This window comes from Hyperolius riggenbachi, chromosome 3, assembly GCF_040937935.1.
Source record: "Hyperolius riggenbachi isolate aHypRig1 chromosome 3, aHypRig1.pri, whole genome shotgun sequence".
Classification (NCBI taxonomy): domain Eukaryota; kingdom Metazoa; phylum Chordata; class Amphibia; order Anura; family Hyperoliidae; genus Hyperolius; species Hyperolius riggenbachi.
The window spans coordinates 365,155,335-365,174,437 of NC_090648.1; the positions used below are offsets into that span (position 1 = coordinate 365,155,335).

General features: G+C 44.8%; 1 protein-coding gene and 1 long non-coding RNA gene across 5 annotated transcripts in view; one reads left to right on the plus strand and one right to left on the minus strand.

Annotated features, from left to right (window-relative positions):
• The window catches only part of LOC137563985 (uncharacterized), a 230,566-nt gene extending 219,664 nt beyond the window's left edge, over window positions 1–10,902 (minus strand). For both annotated transcript variants that reach the window (XR_011030487.1, XR_011030486.1), the window contains exon 1: window positions 10,850–10,902. This is a non-coding gene — a long non-coding RNA (uncharacterized lncRNA). The remainder of the gene's footprint in view (window positions 1–10,849) is intronic.
• The window catches only part of SH3TC2 (SH3 domain and tetratricopeptide repeats 2), a 169,399-nt gene that overhangs the window by 101,538 nt on the left and 48,758 nt on the right, over window positions 1–19,103 (plus strand). For 2 of the 3 annotated variants that reach the window (XM_068277136.1, XM_068277137.1), the window contains one exon: window positions 11,366–11,561. In XM_068277136.1, the coding sequence (XP_068133237.1) occupies window positions 11,366–11,561 (196 nt within the window). Of the gene's footprint in view, window positions 1–10,979; window positions 11,157–11,365; window positions 11,562–19,103 lie in introns of those variants that run through there. The other variant, XM_068277138.1, reaches the window with a different exon arrangement.

Below are 19,103 nucleotides of genomic sequence, written 5' to 3' on the forward strand. Positions count from 1 at the left end.
CGCATGGATGACAATGTATGCGAATTTAACCATGGCAGTGCTGGTGTGCTTTTCCATTGTTTCTATGCGAATTTTCATGCAAATTCGCATGAAAATTCGCATACCCAAACCTCATGCGAATTTCCTATTAAATACATTGTATGCGATTCGCATAGCGGTATGCGATATGCGAATTCTGATGGCTCTGCCGTGCGAATTTTTTCTGCACAGAAAAACGCAAAGGAATTCTGACAAGTGGAAACAGTCCCATTCACTTGTATTGCTATGCGAATTTGCATGCGAAAAACGCATGCGAATTCGCGATAGTGGAAATGGGCCCTTATAGTTACTTCAGGCAGAGAGGTGGCCAGAGACGGTGGAAAAATTATTAGTTCCGTTTTACTCATATTAAGTTTTAGGAAGCGAGAGGACATGAAGGAGGATATAGCAGACAAGCAGTGAGGAACACGTTTGAGGAGGGAGTTAAGGTCTGGGTCCGAGAGGTACAGTTGCGTATCGTCTGCATACAGGTGGTATTGAAAACCGAATGAGTTGATTAATTCACCAAGACCGTGCATGTAGATGGAAAAGAGGGGGGGGACCAAGGACAGAGCCTTGAGGAACCCCGACAGACAAAGCATGAGGAGAAGAGATCTGATCTGAGTAGGAGACTGTGAAGGACCTTCCAGAGAGGTAGGAAGATAACCATGTGAGAGCAAGGCCCTTTATTCCTACATTTGAAAGTATTCGTAAGAGTAAGGTGTGGTCAGCCATATCAAATGCTGATGACAGGTCAAGAAGGATGAGTATGGAGAATTGACCTTTGGATTTGGCTGTAAGGAGGTCATTGGCCACTTTGGTAAGGGCCGTTTCCGTGGAGTGGTTGGAGCGAAAGCCAGACTGGAACTGATCAAGTAGGGAGTTAGCTGATAAATAATGGCTTAATTCTGCATGTATGTGGCGTTCAATTAGTTTGGATGCAAATGGGAGAAGTGAGACTGGGCGGTAGTTGGCGAGTGTGGTAGGATCTAGAGATGGTTTTTTTAAGTAGTGGTGTCACAACAGCCTTTTTGAGTGGCGACGGAAAGATGCCAGTGGAGAGGGACAGGTTAAATAGCGATGTTAGTGCAGGCATGAGAGATGAGGATAGCTGCGGAATGAAATGGGAGGGAATAGGATCCAAAGAACAAGTGGTTAGATTAGCTTTGGATATTATTGAGGAGAGAGAATGTTCAGAGAGTGTAGAGAAGGCAGTTAGAGATCAGTCAATGAGAGGTGTGGAGGTGGGATTTGAGGGTTGTGTGGAGAATTCACTTCTGATTTTGTCAATTTTATCAGTGAAGTATGTTGCAAATTCTTCAGCTGATAAGCAAGATGAAGGAGGAGGAGGAGCGGGATGGAGAACGGAGTTGAAGGTGCTAAACAAGCGTTTTGGATTGTGTACTTGGGCGGATATTAGGGAGGAAAAATAGGCCTGTTTTGCCACAGAGAGTGCGTTTCTGAAGTTGTTCAAGGCTATTTTATATGCGATGAAGTCCTCATTGATGTTACTTTTCCTCCAACGCCTTTCCGCTGCTCTAGAGCATCTTTTTAACTGTTTAGTGTCTTTGGTCATCCAGGGTTGGCGACTGAAACGGTGAGGGCGGACATTGCCGAGGGGGGCGAAGTCATCCATGACTTTTGTAATTGAGCTGTTGTAGTGTATAGCAGCTGAGTCTGGGTCAGTGAAGGATTGTGTGAGGAGAGGTGCCAGGGCATCAGAGACGGATTGCATGTCTAGATTGCGATAGTTTCTGCGCATATGTGAGCGTGCTTGTGACAGAGTGTTAGGAGGAGAGAGAGAAGCTAAGTAGGTTATGGTCAGAGAGTGATAGTGGATCATTAGTAAAGTCAGTGACAGAGCAGAGACGAGTGAATCTGAGGTCAAGCGTATGGCCATTAGTGTGGGTTGAGGTAGAGGACCACTGAGACAAGCCATAGGAGTAAGTGATTGAAAGATGTTTGTTGGAGACAGCGTTCTTGGTATCAATCGGAATGTTAAAATCACCCATAATGATGGTAGGGAACTGGAGAAGCCAGGCAGAGAAATGATCTAAGAAAACAGAAGCAGGGCCTGGAGGGCGGTAAATAACTGCAATCTGGAGGTTTGAGGGTGAGTATAGTCGGACTGCATGGACTTCAAAGGATGGCAGGGAGAGAGAAGGAATAGGAGTGAGAGGCTTGAAGGAGCATTTGTCTGAGAGAAGAATGCCCACCCCTCCACCATGTTTATTCCCACTTCTAGGAGTGTGGCTAAAGTGGAAACCTCCATAGGAGAGGGCGGCAGGTGAGACTGTGTCAGAAGGGGTCAGCCAGGTTTCAGTGATCCCAAAGAATGTGAAAGCATTGGAAATGAAAAGATCATGGATGAAGGGCAGCTTGTTGCAGACTGAGCGGGCATTCCAGAGGGCAGCCGAGATAGGAGGGGGAGTAGGGGGGAGGAGTGGGATATTAATAAGGTTACAGTAAGAGGGAGGGAAATTTGATTTGTTGCAAACTGTGTTATTAGCAGGGGGGAGTGGGGGTCCAGGGTTAGGTGAAATGTCCCCAGCAGCAAGGAGGAGGAGAAGGCAGACAGAGCAGAGCAGAGGTTGCGGTATATACCTATATGTAGATGTGGTGCGACACGGAAGGTGAGGTTGTAAGTATGAGAAAATTTCATGAGAGGCAAGCTGAGGAGTGGATAGGAGGGATGGTGAAATGTACAGCATATTGCTGACAGCAGGGGGATGTAGTGTGTGGAGAGATTTGAGGATGGCTGGGGAGAGCAGGCAGATAGTAAACACTAGGTTAAACATTTTTGCAACTAACCAGAGAAGCAGAGTTTTCTGTCAGTTCCTTCTGTTCCCTTCTGGTTCAATTCTGGTCTAATTTTGGTCATTGTATTTTCTTTACACTTAGAGTTACAGATACACTTTGAGTTCAGATGCTCAAAACTGACCAGTGGTCAAAATTGACCTCCTATGCTAGCTATATGCAAACAGGCTGCCAGCATCTTAATTAACAGACTGAATGCAGGTGAGATGGTGAAGTGTTTGAACGGGAGTCTCAGCCTTGTAGGTTGGAATTTAAAGGAGACTCTGTATGGGGCTGGACAGAAATTTAACTCACAGATCAAACACAGCATAGAACACTGCATAAACAGCTGGCAAGGCAATAAATTATATGTTATTTAAGGCCAAGACCTAGATAAGGCCAAAAGCTGGGAACTAGTGGAATGGAACCAAAGATCAGAGGTTGACACAAATTTAAAACCAAGAATGTCCATAGTCAGATAGCAGGGCAGGGTATGTTACAAACAGACATATAATAATGCAATCAGATAGAAATCGATAGATGAAGTTGGGATTGTACCATAGACAGACAGATAATGCAATCAGATAGAAATTGATAGATGAAGTTGAGATCGTACCTGAAAAACAAAATGGATGATGTCAGCTGAGGATGAATGAGCATGATGGTAGATGTTTCTTTCTGGTCTAATTTCTCTAATTTCTCCCACCCAAAGTGGCACCCTACCACCCACCCATGTTGGCACCCTCCTCTCCCCCCAGAATGGCACCCTCCTCCCACCCAAAGTGGCACCCAACCACCCACCCATGTTGGCACCCTCCTCTGTCCTCTCCCCCCACAATGGCACCCTCCTCTCCACCCAGAGTGGCACCTTTCTCCCACCCAAAGTGGCACACACTCCTACCCACCCAGGTTGGCACCCTCCTCTCCCCCCAGTGTGGCACCTTTCTCCCACCCAAAGTGGCACCATACCACCCACCCATGTTGGCACCCTCCTCTCCCCCCAGAGTGGTACCCTCCTCCCACCCAAAGTGGCACCCTACCACCCACCCTCTGTAAGAGTGTACAGAGGCACCAATAGGATAAAAAAGGCTAAAATTGTTAAAACGGTCAGTAGGCGGTGGTGGACCAGCTACTTGAAACAGACATAAAGCTTGTCGATTCTGGAAACAATCATTTATTCATACATACTACTATAGAACTGGCAACGCGTTTCACGGGCATTCCCACTTCATCAGGAAAAATACGAAAGGAGTAATACACTGAAAACGACAGAGATAAAAAGCGCTATCAGACTGCTGTGCCACCCATGTTGGCACCCTCCTCTGTCCTCTCCCCCACAATGGCACCCTCCCACCCACCCAGAGTGGCACCCTCCTCTCCCCCCAGAGTGGCACCCTTCTTTTGTGGGCAAACACATGCGCAGTAGTGTGCGGCTTGCCGAAAGGAATCCCCCCCCCCCCCTTGAAAATCCTGGGTTTGCCCCTGGCTACCATTATTTTCCAGCACTGCCTTAACTCTCTTGGCATAGCGTTCACTACAGCTTCACATGTTGCCACTGGAATCTTCTTCCAGTCTTCCATGACAAAGCTAATGGATGTTGGAGACCATGTGCTCCTCCACCTTCCATTTGAGGATGCCCCACAGATGCTCAATGGGGTTTAGGTCTGGAGACGAGCAGCCCAACTCCTTTACCCTTAGTTTGTTTAGCAAGACAGTGCTTGTCTTCGAGGTGTGTTTGGAGTCATTAGGCTGGAATACTGCCCTGCAGGCCAAGTTTCCGAAGGGAGGGATTTGTGCTCTGCTTTAGTTCACTCATGCAGCCCCAAACCATGACACTCCCACCGCCACACTTGTCTTTGAACTAACCTGGTTGCTACCACACATGCTTGACACTATCTAAACCAAATACATTTATCATGGTCTCATCAGACCTCAGGCCATGGCTCCAGTAATCCATGTCTTTAGTCTGCTTGTCTTCAGTAAACTGTTTGCATGCTTTCTTGTGCATCATCTTTAGAAGAGGCTACCTTCTGGGATGACAGCCATGCAGACCAATTTCATGCAGTATGCAGCGTATGGTCTGAGCACTGACAGGTCTAGAACAGTAAGCGGAGGAATATCTTATGTTAGGACAAAGTCATGAATAGAATACTTTATTACCAGTATAAGAGATTCCATAGTGGTCACTGAAAACCGGTGTGAAAAGTCCTGAGTAATCTTTGCAATGGAGTCCGCCTGGCGGATCGCTCAAGACCAGTCTTATCACCCGAACGACAGTCTGTACACACGCCTGATTTGGCGTGCGGACGACTGAACCACAGGACGTTCAAACGACGCGTCATTCGGAAAAATCCAACGTTTGTATGGGCCTTAAGACTAAAGTACAAACCTGGCAGTGTTTGTCAATTTGCCCTTTTTTGTTTGAAATAAAACTACATGTTTTGGTTGGAATTGTGCTGCAATTCACACGAAGGAACTGGCGGTGGCAACCAGATAGCTTTACCACATTTACTTTATTGTGCTTGTATTAATGCTATTTATCTAGCACCAGTACAGTATTTTATAGAAAACATTCAGCCACAACGATTTGTCTGAATTTTCTCTTTAATTCCTTACTCTGTTTATCCATGAAGGGATACAGCAGTTGAGCTAATCAAATAGGCCAAATGCATGTATACATATTTTGGCCATAATGTCTACAAACAGATAAGGATTTCCTGTGCATTGGACTACTTTTCTGAGAAAGCCACCCTAGATAGCAGACTTCAGCTGTTTTTCTAGTTGAAATGCAGCCAAAATATCTCATCCTGTTTTATGTATAAATGTGTAGATATGCATGTCTGTGTGTAACCAAAAGACCATTCAAGCCTAGGTGTCTTACGCACTATACCACCAGTGCATTTCTCTACATTATGCTGTTTAAACTTGCAAGATGCATATATTAGACAGTACAATTATGTAAAACATAAAGAAGTGATATCATAAAATCAATATGGTGTCTGGAGACTTGAAGTCTGATAAAACTGAATGCTTTAAGTCCATTATTCTATTATTACTAGCAGTTTTGTTGAGTCTGTTAAACTATATGTACTAACACAGGCAGGTTGGAAAGTGTCTACAGGAAGGGAACCACAGTGAGGACTGAACAATAGTTACAGTAGGTGGGCAAAGAACTTTGGTGAAGAAGATGCATTATAGACTGTAATACAGGCTAGAAGACATAATATGGCTGGGTAAAACCAGACGTACCGTATATACTCGAGTATAAGCCGAGATTTTGAGACCTAAAAAGTGGTCCAAAAGTGGGGGTCTCGGCTTATACTTGAGACATGACCCCCGCGTGCTTCCCCCCACCGTTACATAAAAGTAGGAGCTGTATTTATACAGTGCGGGTGCATTTTAAATGAACAATCAGTGCCTGCGTCATCTCCCTTTATGTGCAGGGTGCAGCTTTTAAGTTGCGGTAGCCAGTGTTCGCGTATGTCTCCATTCGCCAGAGCGGAATACCTCTCAGAAAGTGACTGTGCCGTGTCCCGCCTCCCTGTGTGCAGAGTGTGGCCATGTAAGTCCCCAGTCGCCAGAGCGGAATACCTCTCAGACAGTGACTGTGCCGTGTCCCACCTCCCTGTGTGCAGAGTGTGGCCATGTAAGTCCCCAGTCGCCAGAGCGGAATACCTCTGTTCTTCCGTCATCCCGAGTGTCCGATTAGCCACCGGCAAATCTAGTGTGGTATTGTATCCTTTGCTGACTGGTTCAGCGTCCATGGCAAGATTCCTCTACAACTTGCGAGTCCCTGTCTCTTTGCTATGCCTGCAGTGGCATCCGTGCGCTGCTAGATGACATCATAGCAAAGAGACAAGGACTCGCAAGTTATAGAGGAATGCTTCTATGGACACTGAACTAGTCGGCAAAGGATACAATACCGCACTGCACTTGCTAGGGAGCGATCTGACACTCGGAATGGCGGAAGAAGACACAGAGGTTTTCCGCTTTGGCGAATGGGGACCTGCACACAGGGAGGCGGGACACGGCACGGACGCTGTATGAGAGGTATTCCGCTCTGGCGAACGGGGACATACGCGGACACTGGCTTCCACTCTGGAAAAATACCATGGCCACCATCTGCCATAACTAAAAAGCCACACGATGCATTCAGGGAGGCGGGACACAATGCAGGCACTGATTGTTCAAGTGGGTGAGTAGACACTCTGTTGTGCGACAAGGACAAATGTTTCTTGGTGATTCTCATGGAGAGAGGTTTATTGTAAATTTGTATGTGTTCTTTACTGTGTCCAGGGGCTGAATCCAGGGCAAAACACAGCCACCCATTCAGAGCAGCAGTCCAGGGGAGCAACCAGGTCCAGAGGTGGCACACACTTCCCTTGTCTCCTGTCAGCTCTGATGGTGTATCATGTGCATTTGTCCTTTCTACCACCTCCGAGTCAACCGTCTTCATCAACCAATGCTCTGTTTTACACCATAAGAACACTGCATGTCCTACCCTCGGCTAATACTTGAGTCAATAATTTATTCTACTTTTTTTAAGGTAAATTTGGGGGGTCGGCTTATACTCGGGTCTGCTTATACTCGAGTATATACGGTATATCATATTTTACAATTTAATACATTTGAGTTTAGATAAGTTAACAGTAATATGAAGAAGTGAAAACTAAGGTCATCTTGATCATTTTTCATACATGATCAAACATTGGATATTGGGGCTGTTATCATGTAAATAAAATAGAACAGGAGCAGGTTGGTCAGCAGTGGGTAGTGGCGTACAATGAAGATTTAATACGTTTGTAGTGCTTTGAGTAAAAGAGAGATAGAAGTAGAGGCGAGACTTATTTATTCCTTGCTCCAATGTTGGACTTGGTCCGACACTGGATTCTCCCTTTCCAGCTTCGAAGTCAGACGAAGCATAATAGCTGCCATTAGTGGCACCCTCATCAGATCTAGTCTGGCATGGTGTCAGTCTCTAAGTATGATGCTTTGATCACCGGCGGCACCACGCTACGCCTAAAATGTAAATATTACATGGGTGCATTTGGCCTCCCTGTGCCGCTGGATTTAGTCTGGCACAGTGTCAGGCTACTCTGATCAAAGTGTCACACTTTGATCCCCTTCAGCACCAGGAAGAGGTAAGACCCCACCAGCAGTTACTGCAGCAGCAATCTCAGATCACCCGAGTCTCCCCGCACAGCCGTGTACAAATAGGTGCTGGGGGGGGGGGGGGGGGGCGTAGTTGATCTGCAAAGTGGAGAAGCAAGTTTGCAAAACTTAGTCCGCTTTGAAACTAAGTGAAATAAGTCAGTATTTCAAATGCAGTGGAACCTCGTTATAGTAAACTCTGATATAGTAAACCTCTGGATATAGTATACTCAGTACTCAAGTCCCAGCAAATGCATCTGTGTAAATATACAATGTATAACCAATTCTGATCAAGTAAACTTTTGATATAGTAAAATACATTTCCTGGTCCCTTGGCGTTTACTATAAAGGGATTCTACTGTAATGTGTAATCTAATAGCTGAGCACAAATGAGCTCTGCAGCCTGACAGAAATGTGTGACACTGTTATCCAGGCAAAGGAGATGAGGAAATACAGTAAATGTTAGGTTGGATGAAAAGACCATCAGTATGATGAAAGAATTAGAAATACATTTATCTGAGTCAGTCAATGAGAAGGTCTTTGCTCACTTAAAAAACATATTGGTAGGTTAATTATATAACCAACAATTTGTTCCTAGACTGAGAATCTTCCTGAGAGACGGAGGGATGAGAACTGTTAAGTAAGTGCTCAGTACACTTTGTTCAGCGCTACATCATGTGCCGGTCCAACATAAATACAGGAAATAAGTTCATATAAAAAGAAAATACTAGAAAGGAAAAGGCCACTTAGTGTATTGCATTGGAGTATTGGGCTCGGAAACAAAATGAACACATTTTTCCAATGTCACAATAGGACAGTATTAAAAATACTTTTTAGCGGTGTGAGGAAACTTTCAAGTTCATTTTTCTGCCTGTTATTGTAAAAATTCACTCACATCCTGTGCAGATAGGTGTGCAGTGCATCTCTACAGTGATCATTCCTAAACTATCACTCAAAGTGATCTTTAATGCTTGTTTTAGGCTAAAGAAACTTTAAGGGCTTCATTCACTAAAATTAATAGAGCGAGGTAATGCTTAATAGCGCAAGGTAAACATCTTGCGTATGTAAATTACATTACTGTGCCTACCTCCTAGCACTGGAACACTACACACGCTACTGGCAGCATAGTGTGCTCTCCTTAGCAGCGGCCACTCCTTCCAAAAGCCACGCGCTAGTGTTGTATCATTACCGCGATACTTCACAAGCTGGACCGTTCCTTCCAAAAGCCACGCGCTAGTGTTGTATCATTACCGCGATACTTCACAAGCTGGACCGTTCCTTCCAAAAGCCGCATGCTAGTGTTGTATCGTTACCGCGATGCTTCACTAGCTGGGCCGTTCCTTCCAAAAGCCGCACGCTAGTGTTGTATCGTTACCGCGATACTTCAAAAGCTGGACCGTTCCTTCCAAAAGCCGCACGCTAGTGTTGTATCGTTACCGCGATACTTCACTAGCTGGACCGTTCCTTCCAAAAGCCGCACACTAGTGTTGTATCGTTACCGCGATACTTCACTAGCTGGGCCGTTCCTTCCAAAAGCCGCACGCTAGTGTTGTATCGTTACCGCGATACTTCACTAGCTTGACCGTTCCTTCCAAAAGCCGCACGCTAGTGTTGTATCATTACCGCGATGCTTCACTAGCTGGGCCGTTCCTTCCAAAAGCCATGCGCTAGTATTGTATCGTTACCGCAATACTTCACTAGCTGTGCCGTTCCTTCCAAAAGCCGCACGCTAGTGTTGTATCGTTACCGCGATACTTCACTAGCTGGGCCGTTCCTTCCAAAAGCCGCACGCTAGTGTTGTATCGTTACCGCGATACTTCACTAGCTGGGCCGTTCCTTCCAAAAGCCGCACGCTAGTGTTGTATCGTTACCGCAGTACTTCACTAGCTAAGCCGTTCCTTACAAAAGCCGCACGCTAGTGTTGTATCGTTACCGCAGTACTTCACTAGCTAAGCCGTTCCTTCCAAAAGCCGCACGCTAGTGTTGTATCGTTACCGCGATACTTCACTAGCTAAGCCGTTCCTTCCAAAAGCCGCACGCTAGTGTTGTATCGTTACCGCGATACTTCACTAGCTAAGCCGTTCCTTCCAAAAGCCGCACGCTAGTGTTGTATCGTTACCGCGATGCTTCACTAGCTGGGCCGTTCCTTCCAAAAGCCGCACGCTAGTGTTGTATCGTTACCGCAGTACTTCACTAGCTAAGCCGTTCCTTCCAAAAGCCGCGCGCTAGTGTTGTATCATTACCGTGATACTTCACTAGCTGGGCCGTTCCTTCGAAAAGCCGCACGCTAGTGTTGTATCGTTACCGCGATGCTTCACTAGCTAAGCCGTTCCTTCCAAAAGCCGCACGCTAGTGTTGTATCGTTACCGCAGTACTTCACTAGCTAAGCCGTTCCTTCCAAAAGCCGCGCGCTAGTGTTGTATCATTACCGTGATACTTCACTAGCTGGGTCGTTCCTTCCAAAAGCTGCGCGCCAGTGTTGTATTGTTACCGCGACACTAGAAAATCCAAATCTGATTTTACCTCAAGAAAGATTGGTTGCAGCAGGTCTGGCCAGGTTCAGAGACCCTAAAGCCTAGTACATTTAGTCTGAATTTCAGTTCTGATCTGACTAATGAATCAATTTCATAAAAATGTTTAAGAATCATAATGTATTGTACCGCAGACTGACTGGAAACAACCAATTAACTGGTCTTTTATCAGCTGTTAAGTGATCTGACAGCAATGTACAGTGTACAGTTGTACACATGTACATTGTGTGAACAAAGGATCAGATAGAAGAGCCATTATATATACTGTATGTTGTATGTTGATATGGTATTTCAGTACTAATCAGAAAATGATCTGGGAAAATCAACAACCAACACAGATGTGTCCCGCTCACCTGTCTTCCACCGCTGTCTGCAGTATATGCACACAGGGAGATGTTGCTTGCTTGGCAGTTGGAAATAAGCTGTTATTTCCCACAATGCAATGAGGTTCACAGACAGCAAACTGACAAGTCAGGAAGCACATGGACACACGCACACACACGCACACACGCACACGCGCACACACACACACACACACACACACACACACACACACACACACGACGCACACACACACAGGACGCAGAGACACAGGGGTTTTATTATATATGATGGATCTGTCTATGTATACCAGGATTAAGAGGACCAGATTTTATCCTGGTTAGATTGTTAATGATCAGATCTGGAGAAAATGATCTAATGTCTGTAGGTAGCTTTAGGTAGGAGTGAAAATATAGTGAAAGAATAGATTTATGCGGTGTCCCAATGGAATATTATTATTTAACCATAAGGGTGTTCAGTAGGGAAAATGGTAAACATTATGTTCAGCTAGATATTATGTTTAATGTAAACATTATTTTGTACCCCAGGTTCAGGACAGTGCACTGCAAGAGAAAACCACACAGCAATGGAATGGGATGAGCTCAGCTACTCCAGGGGAGATGCTATTGAGGTTGTTGGTTTCTTCGTACCTGGTCTCAAGTGGTTTGTTGGCAAGTGTCCTTCTACTGGGGCCACTGGTTTTGTACAGACAAAGCATGTGGATCCAAACTGTCTAAAAGCCTTGTAAGTATTACAGAACACTCATTACTTATATTACCCTAAAAGCACATGTTAATGGTGCGCCAAAACAACTGTTGTGATTGTTTCAGCTGCCAGTTTAATATCTGTATAGGTACCCCTCATCTTCTGTGCCCCATGATATGACAATCAACATTGGATTTGTTTTTCAGATGATTGCTTTGACCACACCAATGTGGGGAGACTACTGCCCCTCCTTTCTCTTTCCAAGAAATACTAAATACTGATTGTCAGATGAAATGAAAAGAACAATGGTTTCAGGGGGCAAAAGTCTAATTTCTGTACCCAAATTAAGAATGCTTCTGTCGTGTGTACAACTCTACATTATCAGAAATTACTGATATGACTTATAAACAACATGACAAATTTGATGCTGATAACCGCACAGAGGTTTAGGGGCTTTTATCAAAGAGGTTTTTTTAAAATCATTTTTATAGAACTGTTAAAAAGTATAAACTAAACAATGTCAACATCTCAAACATAAGACTGACATATACAAATTGGTTTATTGTAGGCTAGGGTGGCCTTCATCAGTGTCTGCAAATTAGACAATATGGCTATGTAAAATGAATAGGCTAAGCACAGTATACACTAGAGGTTCCTACCCAGGGGTCGAGTCCTGCGTGGACGCGGGTGGACGGCGACCACCTGCTTTTTTCAGAGAGTGGACACCGTCCACCCTGGCTTGTGTGAAGGGGAGCAGCGCAGAGAAGGAGAGCTATGGGGACAGCAGGGAAGGGCAGACGTCTCCCCCCCCCCCTTCCCTCACCTTTGTGCTCCCCTTCGGTGTTTTCAAATGTCGGGCCGCCGGCTAAAGTGGGTGGAGACTTACCGCGTTCTTCCAGCCGCAAGGGACGCTCCGCTCTGTGTGCGGCTAGAAGACCAGACTAGCCGCACACAGAGCGGAGCGTCCCTTGCGGCTGGAATGCGGTAAGTCTCCGCCCATTTTAGCCGCCGGCCCGACATTTGAAAACACCGGAGGGGAGAGTCAGGAAGGGGAGCACGAAGGTGAGGGAAGGGGGGGGGTAGACGTCTGCCCTTCCCTGCTGTCCCCATAGCTCTCCTTCTCTGCACTGCTCCCCTCTTGCTGGGGGCACACCTGGCTACCTGGGCACATATACCCCTGCCTACATATACTGGGGACATATCCCACTGGCTACATATACTGGGCACATATACCTCTGCTTATATATACTGGGCACATATCCCACTGGCTATATATACTGGGCACATATCCCACTGGCTATATATACTGGGCACATCTACCCCTGGCTATATATACTGGGCACATATACCCCTGGCTGTATATACTGGGCACATATACCCCTGGCTATATATACTGGGCACATATACCCCTGGCTATATATACTGGGCACATATACCTCTAGCTACATATACTGGGCACATATACACCTGCCTACATATACTGGGGACATATACCCCTGGCTATATATACTGGACACATATACCCCTGGCTATATATACTGGGCACATATACCCCTGGCTATATATACTGGGCACATATACCCCTGGCTATATATACTGGGCACATATACCCCTGGCTACATATACTGGGCACATATACCCCTGGCTACATATACCTTTGGCTACATATACTGGGCACATATACCCCTGGCTATATATACTGGGCACATATACCCCTGGCTACATATACTGGGCACATATACCCCTGGCTACATATACTGGGACATATATTGGGGACATATAACCCTGGCTACATATACTGGGCACATATACCCCTGGCTACATATACTAGGCAACTATACCTCTGGCTACATATACGGGGGACTACTATACTCATGGCTACTTATACTGGGGACACCTATAGACCTGGCTAGCTATGCTGGGGGTACCTATTTTGGGGGAACTGCTGTCAGATTATCTGCATTTTTGTGGAACCGCTGTTATGTATTTTGGGGAACAGCTGCCAGATTATATGTATGTTAGGGGAACGGCTGCTGCCAGATTACCTGTATTTTGGGGAACTGCTGCAAGATTGTGTATGTTTGGGGGACCACTACTGCCAGATTATATGTCTTTTGGGTGTTACGTGTATTTTGGGTGATCCGCTGCCAGGTTTCGCGTATTTTGGGGAACTGCTTCCAAATTATGTGTATGTTGGGGGAACTGCTGCTGCCACATTGTCTATTTTGGGGGAACCACTTCCATATTATCTGTATTTTGGAGGAACTTCTACCAGATTAAGTGTCTTTTTGGTGAAATGCTTTCAGATTACATCTATTTTTGGAGGATACACTACGGCAGAGCTCAAACTTCCACGGCGGACCTTTTACATCACTGCTAAGGTCATGTATATTTGGCCCCACCCATGACCACGCCCACATTATGATTGACCACGCCCATTATTTTGTTTTCCAAGTGAGTCCACTCACTTCTTTTCCCAGGACTAGACCCCTGTTCCTACCTGGCTTTTCAGGGTCACTATGGGAGTACTCTCATGTAAAGTTTAATAAGGACTCTTTTCCACTTGCTGGGATCCACTCAAAAAAAGGTATCCCAGCCATTTTGCTGATCACAAGCACCGCAATTTCCATCAGCGTGATTCGTTGTTACCTGGAACGCAGTCTCCGGCCTGCACAGTTTTCGGGGTGATCGCGTTTATTTCCAGACCGCTAATTATGAATACTTTCTTTCATAAGGAGGCAGACCTATATTATTATATTTAGCATGGCTGTTTTTTTTTTTTTTAGTAGGGGGGATTTTAGTTTCCTTCGCCCCTCTATAAAGTCCTGGTGGTATTGTTTAAAACAAATGATCGTGGAAACTTTCATACACTTTAAACAGCTTTGTCATTTCTCAGACAGTCACATGGTGGCGCTGTTGCTTCAAAGCTAATGTGAAATTGTTGCCATGGCCTATGTAAATCACACTGACAGGGAAATGTATGGTCTAGTTTCATGGAACTTGTTTTGATCTGAGAATACAATATATCTAACTAGAATTTGAGCTGCACCTTCTTTCATACAACAGAAATAATAACCGCTGCACTTCTTGCTGGCAAGTCCCTGATGTAAGTGAATGTTTGGACCAACCTGCCTGCCTAAAATAGAAAAAGACCTATCAGATGTTGCTTTCTATTAACTTCCATATTGTTAGTGTTAGCAATCTCACAGACCCTAATGGATTTTCAGTGATAAAAATCACAATTTTCATAGCAAATGCCTTGTTTGTTTGTATCTAGATATTCGGTCCCTACATGGCCAAAACTATTAAACGCTACAGACATCAAGAGACGCCTCGTAAAAAAGCAATACGCCTGACTGTTTGGAATACACATCTAGATGCCAGATGAGATTATCCCGAGATCAGTTTATCAGCCAGTGGATTAGGTGATTACATACGCAGCGTGTGTAGACATTCCCATTGTGTACAAAAGCCGTTAGAACAATTTATATACAATAAAAGTGGGGGAAAAACACAACAGCAGAGTAATAGAAAGCATCATCCACAAAAAAGTCTTCAAAGGGAACCAGAGGTTAGAGGGAAATGAAGGCTGACATGTTTATTTAATTTTAAATAATGCACATTGCCTGGCTGTCCTGCTAATCCTCTGCCTCTAATACTTTAAGCTATAGACCCTGAACAAGCATGCAGATCAGATGTCTATGATCTATGTCTATGCATGCTTGTTTCAGGTGTGTGATTAAGACCCTACTGAAGCCAGTAAGATCAGCAGCACTGCTAGACAACTGGTATTGTTTAAAAGGAAATAAATATGGCAGCTTCCATATCACTCTCACCTCGGGTTCCTTTCAAGGCCTCTTTTAGATGGGCAGCTGACAGGCCCTAGAGCCAGTACAAATAATACCTGGTCTCCCAGAATTCTCTGGGAGAAGAATTCCGCATATCTAAACAGTCTAGGTTAAGCATCATTGGGAGGAAAGAGCTACATACCAATATAAAGCAATATACAGTACAGACCAAAAGTTTGGACACACCTTCTATTCAAAAGTTTTCTTTATTTTCATGACTGAACATTGTAGATTCACACTGAAGGCATCCAAACTATGAATTAAAGAGACACTGAAGCGAAAAAAAATGATGATATTATGATTTGTATGTGTAGTACAGCTAAGAAATAAAACATTAAGATCAGATACATCAGTCTAATTGTTTCCAGTACAGGAAGAGTTGAGAAACTCCAGTTGTTATCTCTATGCAAATAAGCCATTAAGCTCTCCGACTAAGTTAGTCGTGGAGAGGGCTGTTATCTGACTTTTATTATCTCAACTATAAGTGAACTGTTTACTTTTTCTCTGCTAGAGGAGAGGTCATTACTTCACAGACTGCTCTGAAATAATCATTTTGAATGCTGAGTGTTGTGTAATCTGCACATATTATAGAATAATGCAATGTTAGAAAAAACACTATATACCTGAAAATAAAAGTATGAGAATATTTTCTTTGCTGCAAATCTTCTAGTAATTATTCATAGTACACAACCAATTCATTATATCATATATTTTTTTTCGCTTCAGTGTCTCTTTAACACATGTGGAAGTATAGTACATAACCAAAAAGTGTGAAAGAACTGAAAATATGCCATATTCTAGGTTCTTCAAAGTAGCCACCTTTTGCTTTGATTACTGCTTTGCACACTCTTGACATTCTCTTGATGAGCTTCAAGAGGTAGTCACCTGAAATGGTTTTCACTTCACAGGTGTGCCCTGTCAGGTTTAATAAGTGGGATTGCTTGACTTATAAATGGGGTTGGGACCATTGTGGAGAAGTCAGGTGGATACACAGCTGATAGTCCTACTGAATAGACTTTTAGAATTTGTATTATAGCAATAAAAAAGCAAGTAAAAAAAAACGAGTGGCCATCATTATTTTAAGAAATGAAGGTTAGTCAGTCCGAAAAATTGGGAGAACTTTGAAAGTGTCCCCAAGTGCAGTCTCAAAAACTATCAAAAAAACACAGAGTTCTAGCAGCAGACACATCTCTAGAACAACTGTTAAGAGGAGACTGTGTGAATCAGGCCTTCATGGTAGAATATCTGCTAGGAAACCACTGCTAAGGACAGGCAACAAGCAGAAAAGATTTGTTAGGGCTAAAGAACACAAGGAATGGACATTAGACCAGTGAAAATCTGTGCTTTGGTCTGATGAGTCCAAATTTGAGATTTTTGGTTCCAACCACCATGTCTTTGTGCGACGCAGAAAAGGTGAACGGATGGTCTCTACATGCCTGGTTCCCACCGTGAAGCATGGAGGAGGTGGTGTGATGGTGTGGGGGTGCTTTGCTGGTGACACTGTTGGGGATTTATTCAAAATTGAAGGCTACTACAGCATCTTGCAGCAGCATGCTATTCCATCCGGTTTGCGTTTAGTTGGACCAGCATTTATTTTTCAACAGGACAATGACCCCAAACACACCTCCAGGCTGTGTAAGGGCTATTTGACCAGGAAGGAGAGTGATGGGGTGCTGCGCCAGATGACCTGGCCTCCACAGTCACCAGACCTGAACCCAATCGAGATGGTTTGGGGTGAATTGGAGCACAGAGTGAAGGCAAAAGGGCCAACAAGTGCTAAGCATCTATGGGAACTCCTTCAAGACTGTTGGAAGACGATTTCAGGTGACTGCCTCTTGAAGCTCATCAAGAGAATGCCAAGAGTGTGCAAAGCAGTAATTAAAGCAAAAGGTGGCTACTTTAAAGAACCTAGAATATGACATATTTTCAGTCGTTTCATACTTTTTGGTTATGTACTATACTTCCACATGTGCTAATTCATAATTTGGATGCCTTCAGTGTGAATCTACAATGTTCATAGTCATGAAAATAAAGAAAACTCTTTGAATGAGAAGGTGTGTCGAAACTTTTGGTCTGTACTGTATAGACATAGGAAGTGTTTCTGATGCTGAAACCAGGAAACTTACTTTAAGGGCTCGTTTCCACTATTGCATTGCGAAATCGCTGCGGCAAAATTCGCATGCAGATGCGAATTTCGCTTGCGCGGGCGCGATTTCGCATGAAAATTTGCATGGATGACGATGTATGCGAATTTAACAATGGCAATGCCAGTGTGCTTTTCCATTGATTTCATGCGAATTCGCATGAAAATTCGCATGCCAAAACAGCATGCGAATTTCCTATTAAATACATTAGTGGCGATTCGCATGCATTCTACTCGCAGGCGAATTCTGCAGCTCTTTTGTGTGTTTTTTCACCGCTGAAAAAAACGCACCTCAACAACGCTACAGTGGAAACAGGCCCATCCACTTGCATTACATGTGCGAATCCGCATGCGTTGGATGCATGCGGATTCGCGATAGTGGAAACGAGCCCTAAAAGTGGGTATCCTGAAAAATGTATTGCATTCTACTATATGCCATTACAGTGCCCGAGGCGGATTGTAATAAGATTATAGGGCACAGAGGCATGTTCTCTGCCCAGTGACATAACTCTGTGTCCTTCTGGTGCCGCTGTCAGCCCCCTGGGCTCTGCTATCCCGCCTTAAAGCAAGTGACAATCTGATTGTCCCTAGCCTCCTTTTGCCCTTCCAGCCGTCAATCACCTTGCTCCCCACCTCCGTCAGCTCGATCTCCCGCCTCGCCCCCCCCTCCACCGCCGGCTTCCTCCAATCAGCAGCTAAGCCGTGACCCAGGAAGTACTTCCGGTTGCGGCCAACTTGGATTTCCTCCGCCAGTGATAGGACGTTATACCGGCTGCGGAGCATGAACGGGGTGTGGAGCATCGCAGATTTATCGGCATGGAGCAGGTAGTTTTTTTTGGGGGGGGGGGGGGGGGGTACTTTTTTATGCCTCCTTGGGTTCTCTTTAATAAGGTAACAGTAGCCTGTTTGAACTGAACCATGTTTGCTCAGCTTGGTTGGAGTCTCAGCCCTGTGTTGTTAAAGTACCCCTGAATGGTGTTTCGAACAATATACTTTTTATATCGTTAAATTTCTGGTGCTGTGAAATACATCACAGCACCATCCTCCACCCTTCCAGCTCCCCCTCTGACCTCCGCTATATTAAGTATTCGATGCTGTGAGGGGAGGAAGTGTCAGTACTTCCTCCTCTCTGCCTGTCCTTAGCTCCACCCCTGCACTTGTGGCTTATCGTTCCTGATCTGTGTACTGGACACAGCACACAGCAAAGCTGCGCTAAGTGTGGGCTTGTGGTAATTGTGGTCAGAACAATAGTGTACTAATATACACGATCGTTCTGACATCAATTACCACAAGCCCGCACACAGTGCAGCTCCCCTGGCCGCTTTGTGCGGTACTTAGATCAGAAACGATAAGCTACGAGTGCAGGGGCGGAGCTAAGGATAGGCAGAGAGGAGGAAGTACCGACTTCCTACCCGCCAATCATTAATATTCTGCTCAAGCTGAATATTTTGGCTGACCAGAACGGGGGACACGGGACGCTGGAGGGAGAGGATTGTGCTGTGCTGTGACGTAAGTCACACCACCAGAAATTAAAGTTTATAAAAAGTATATTATTTAAAACCGGGTTCAGGGGTACGTAATGCCCTTACC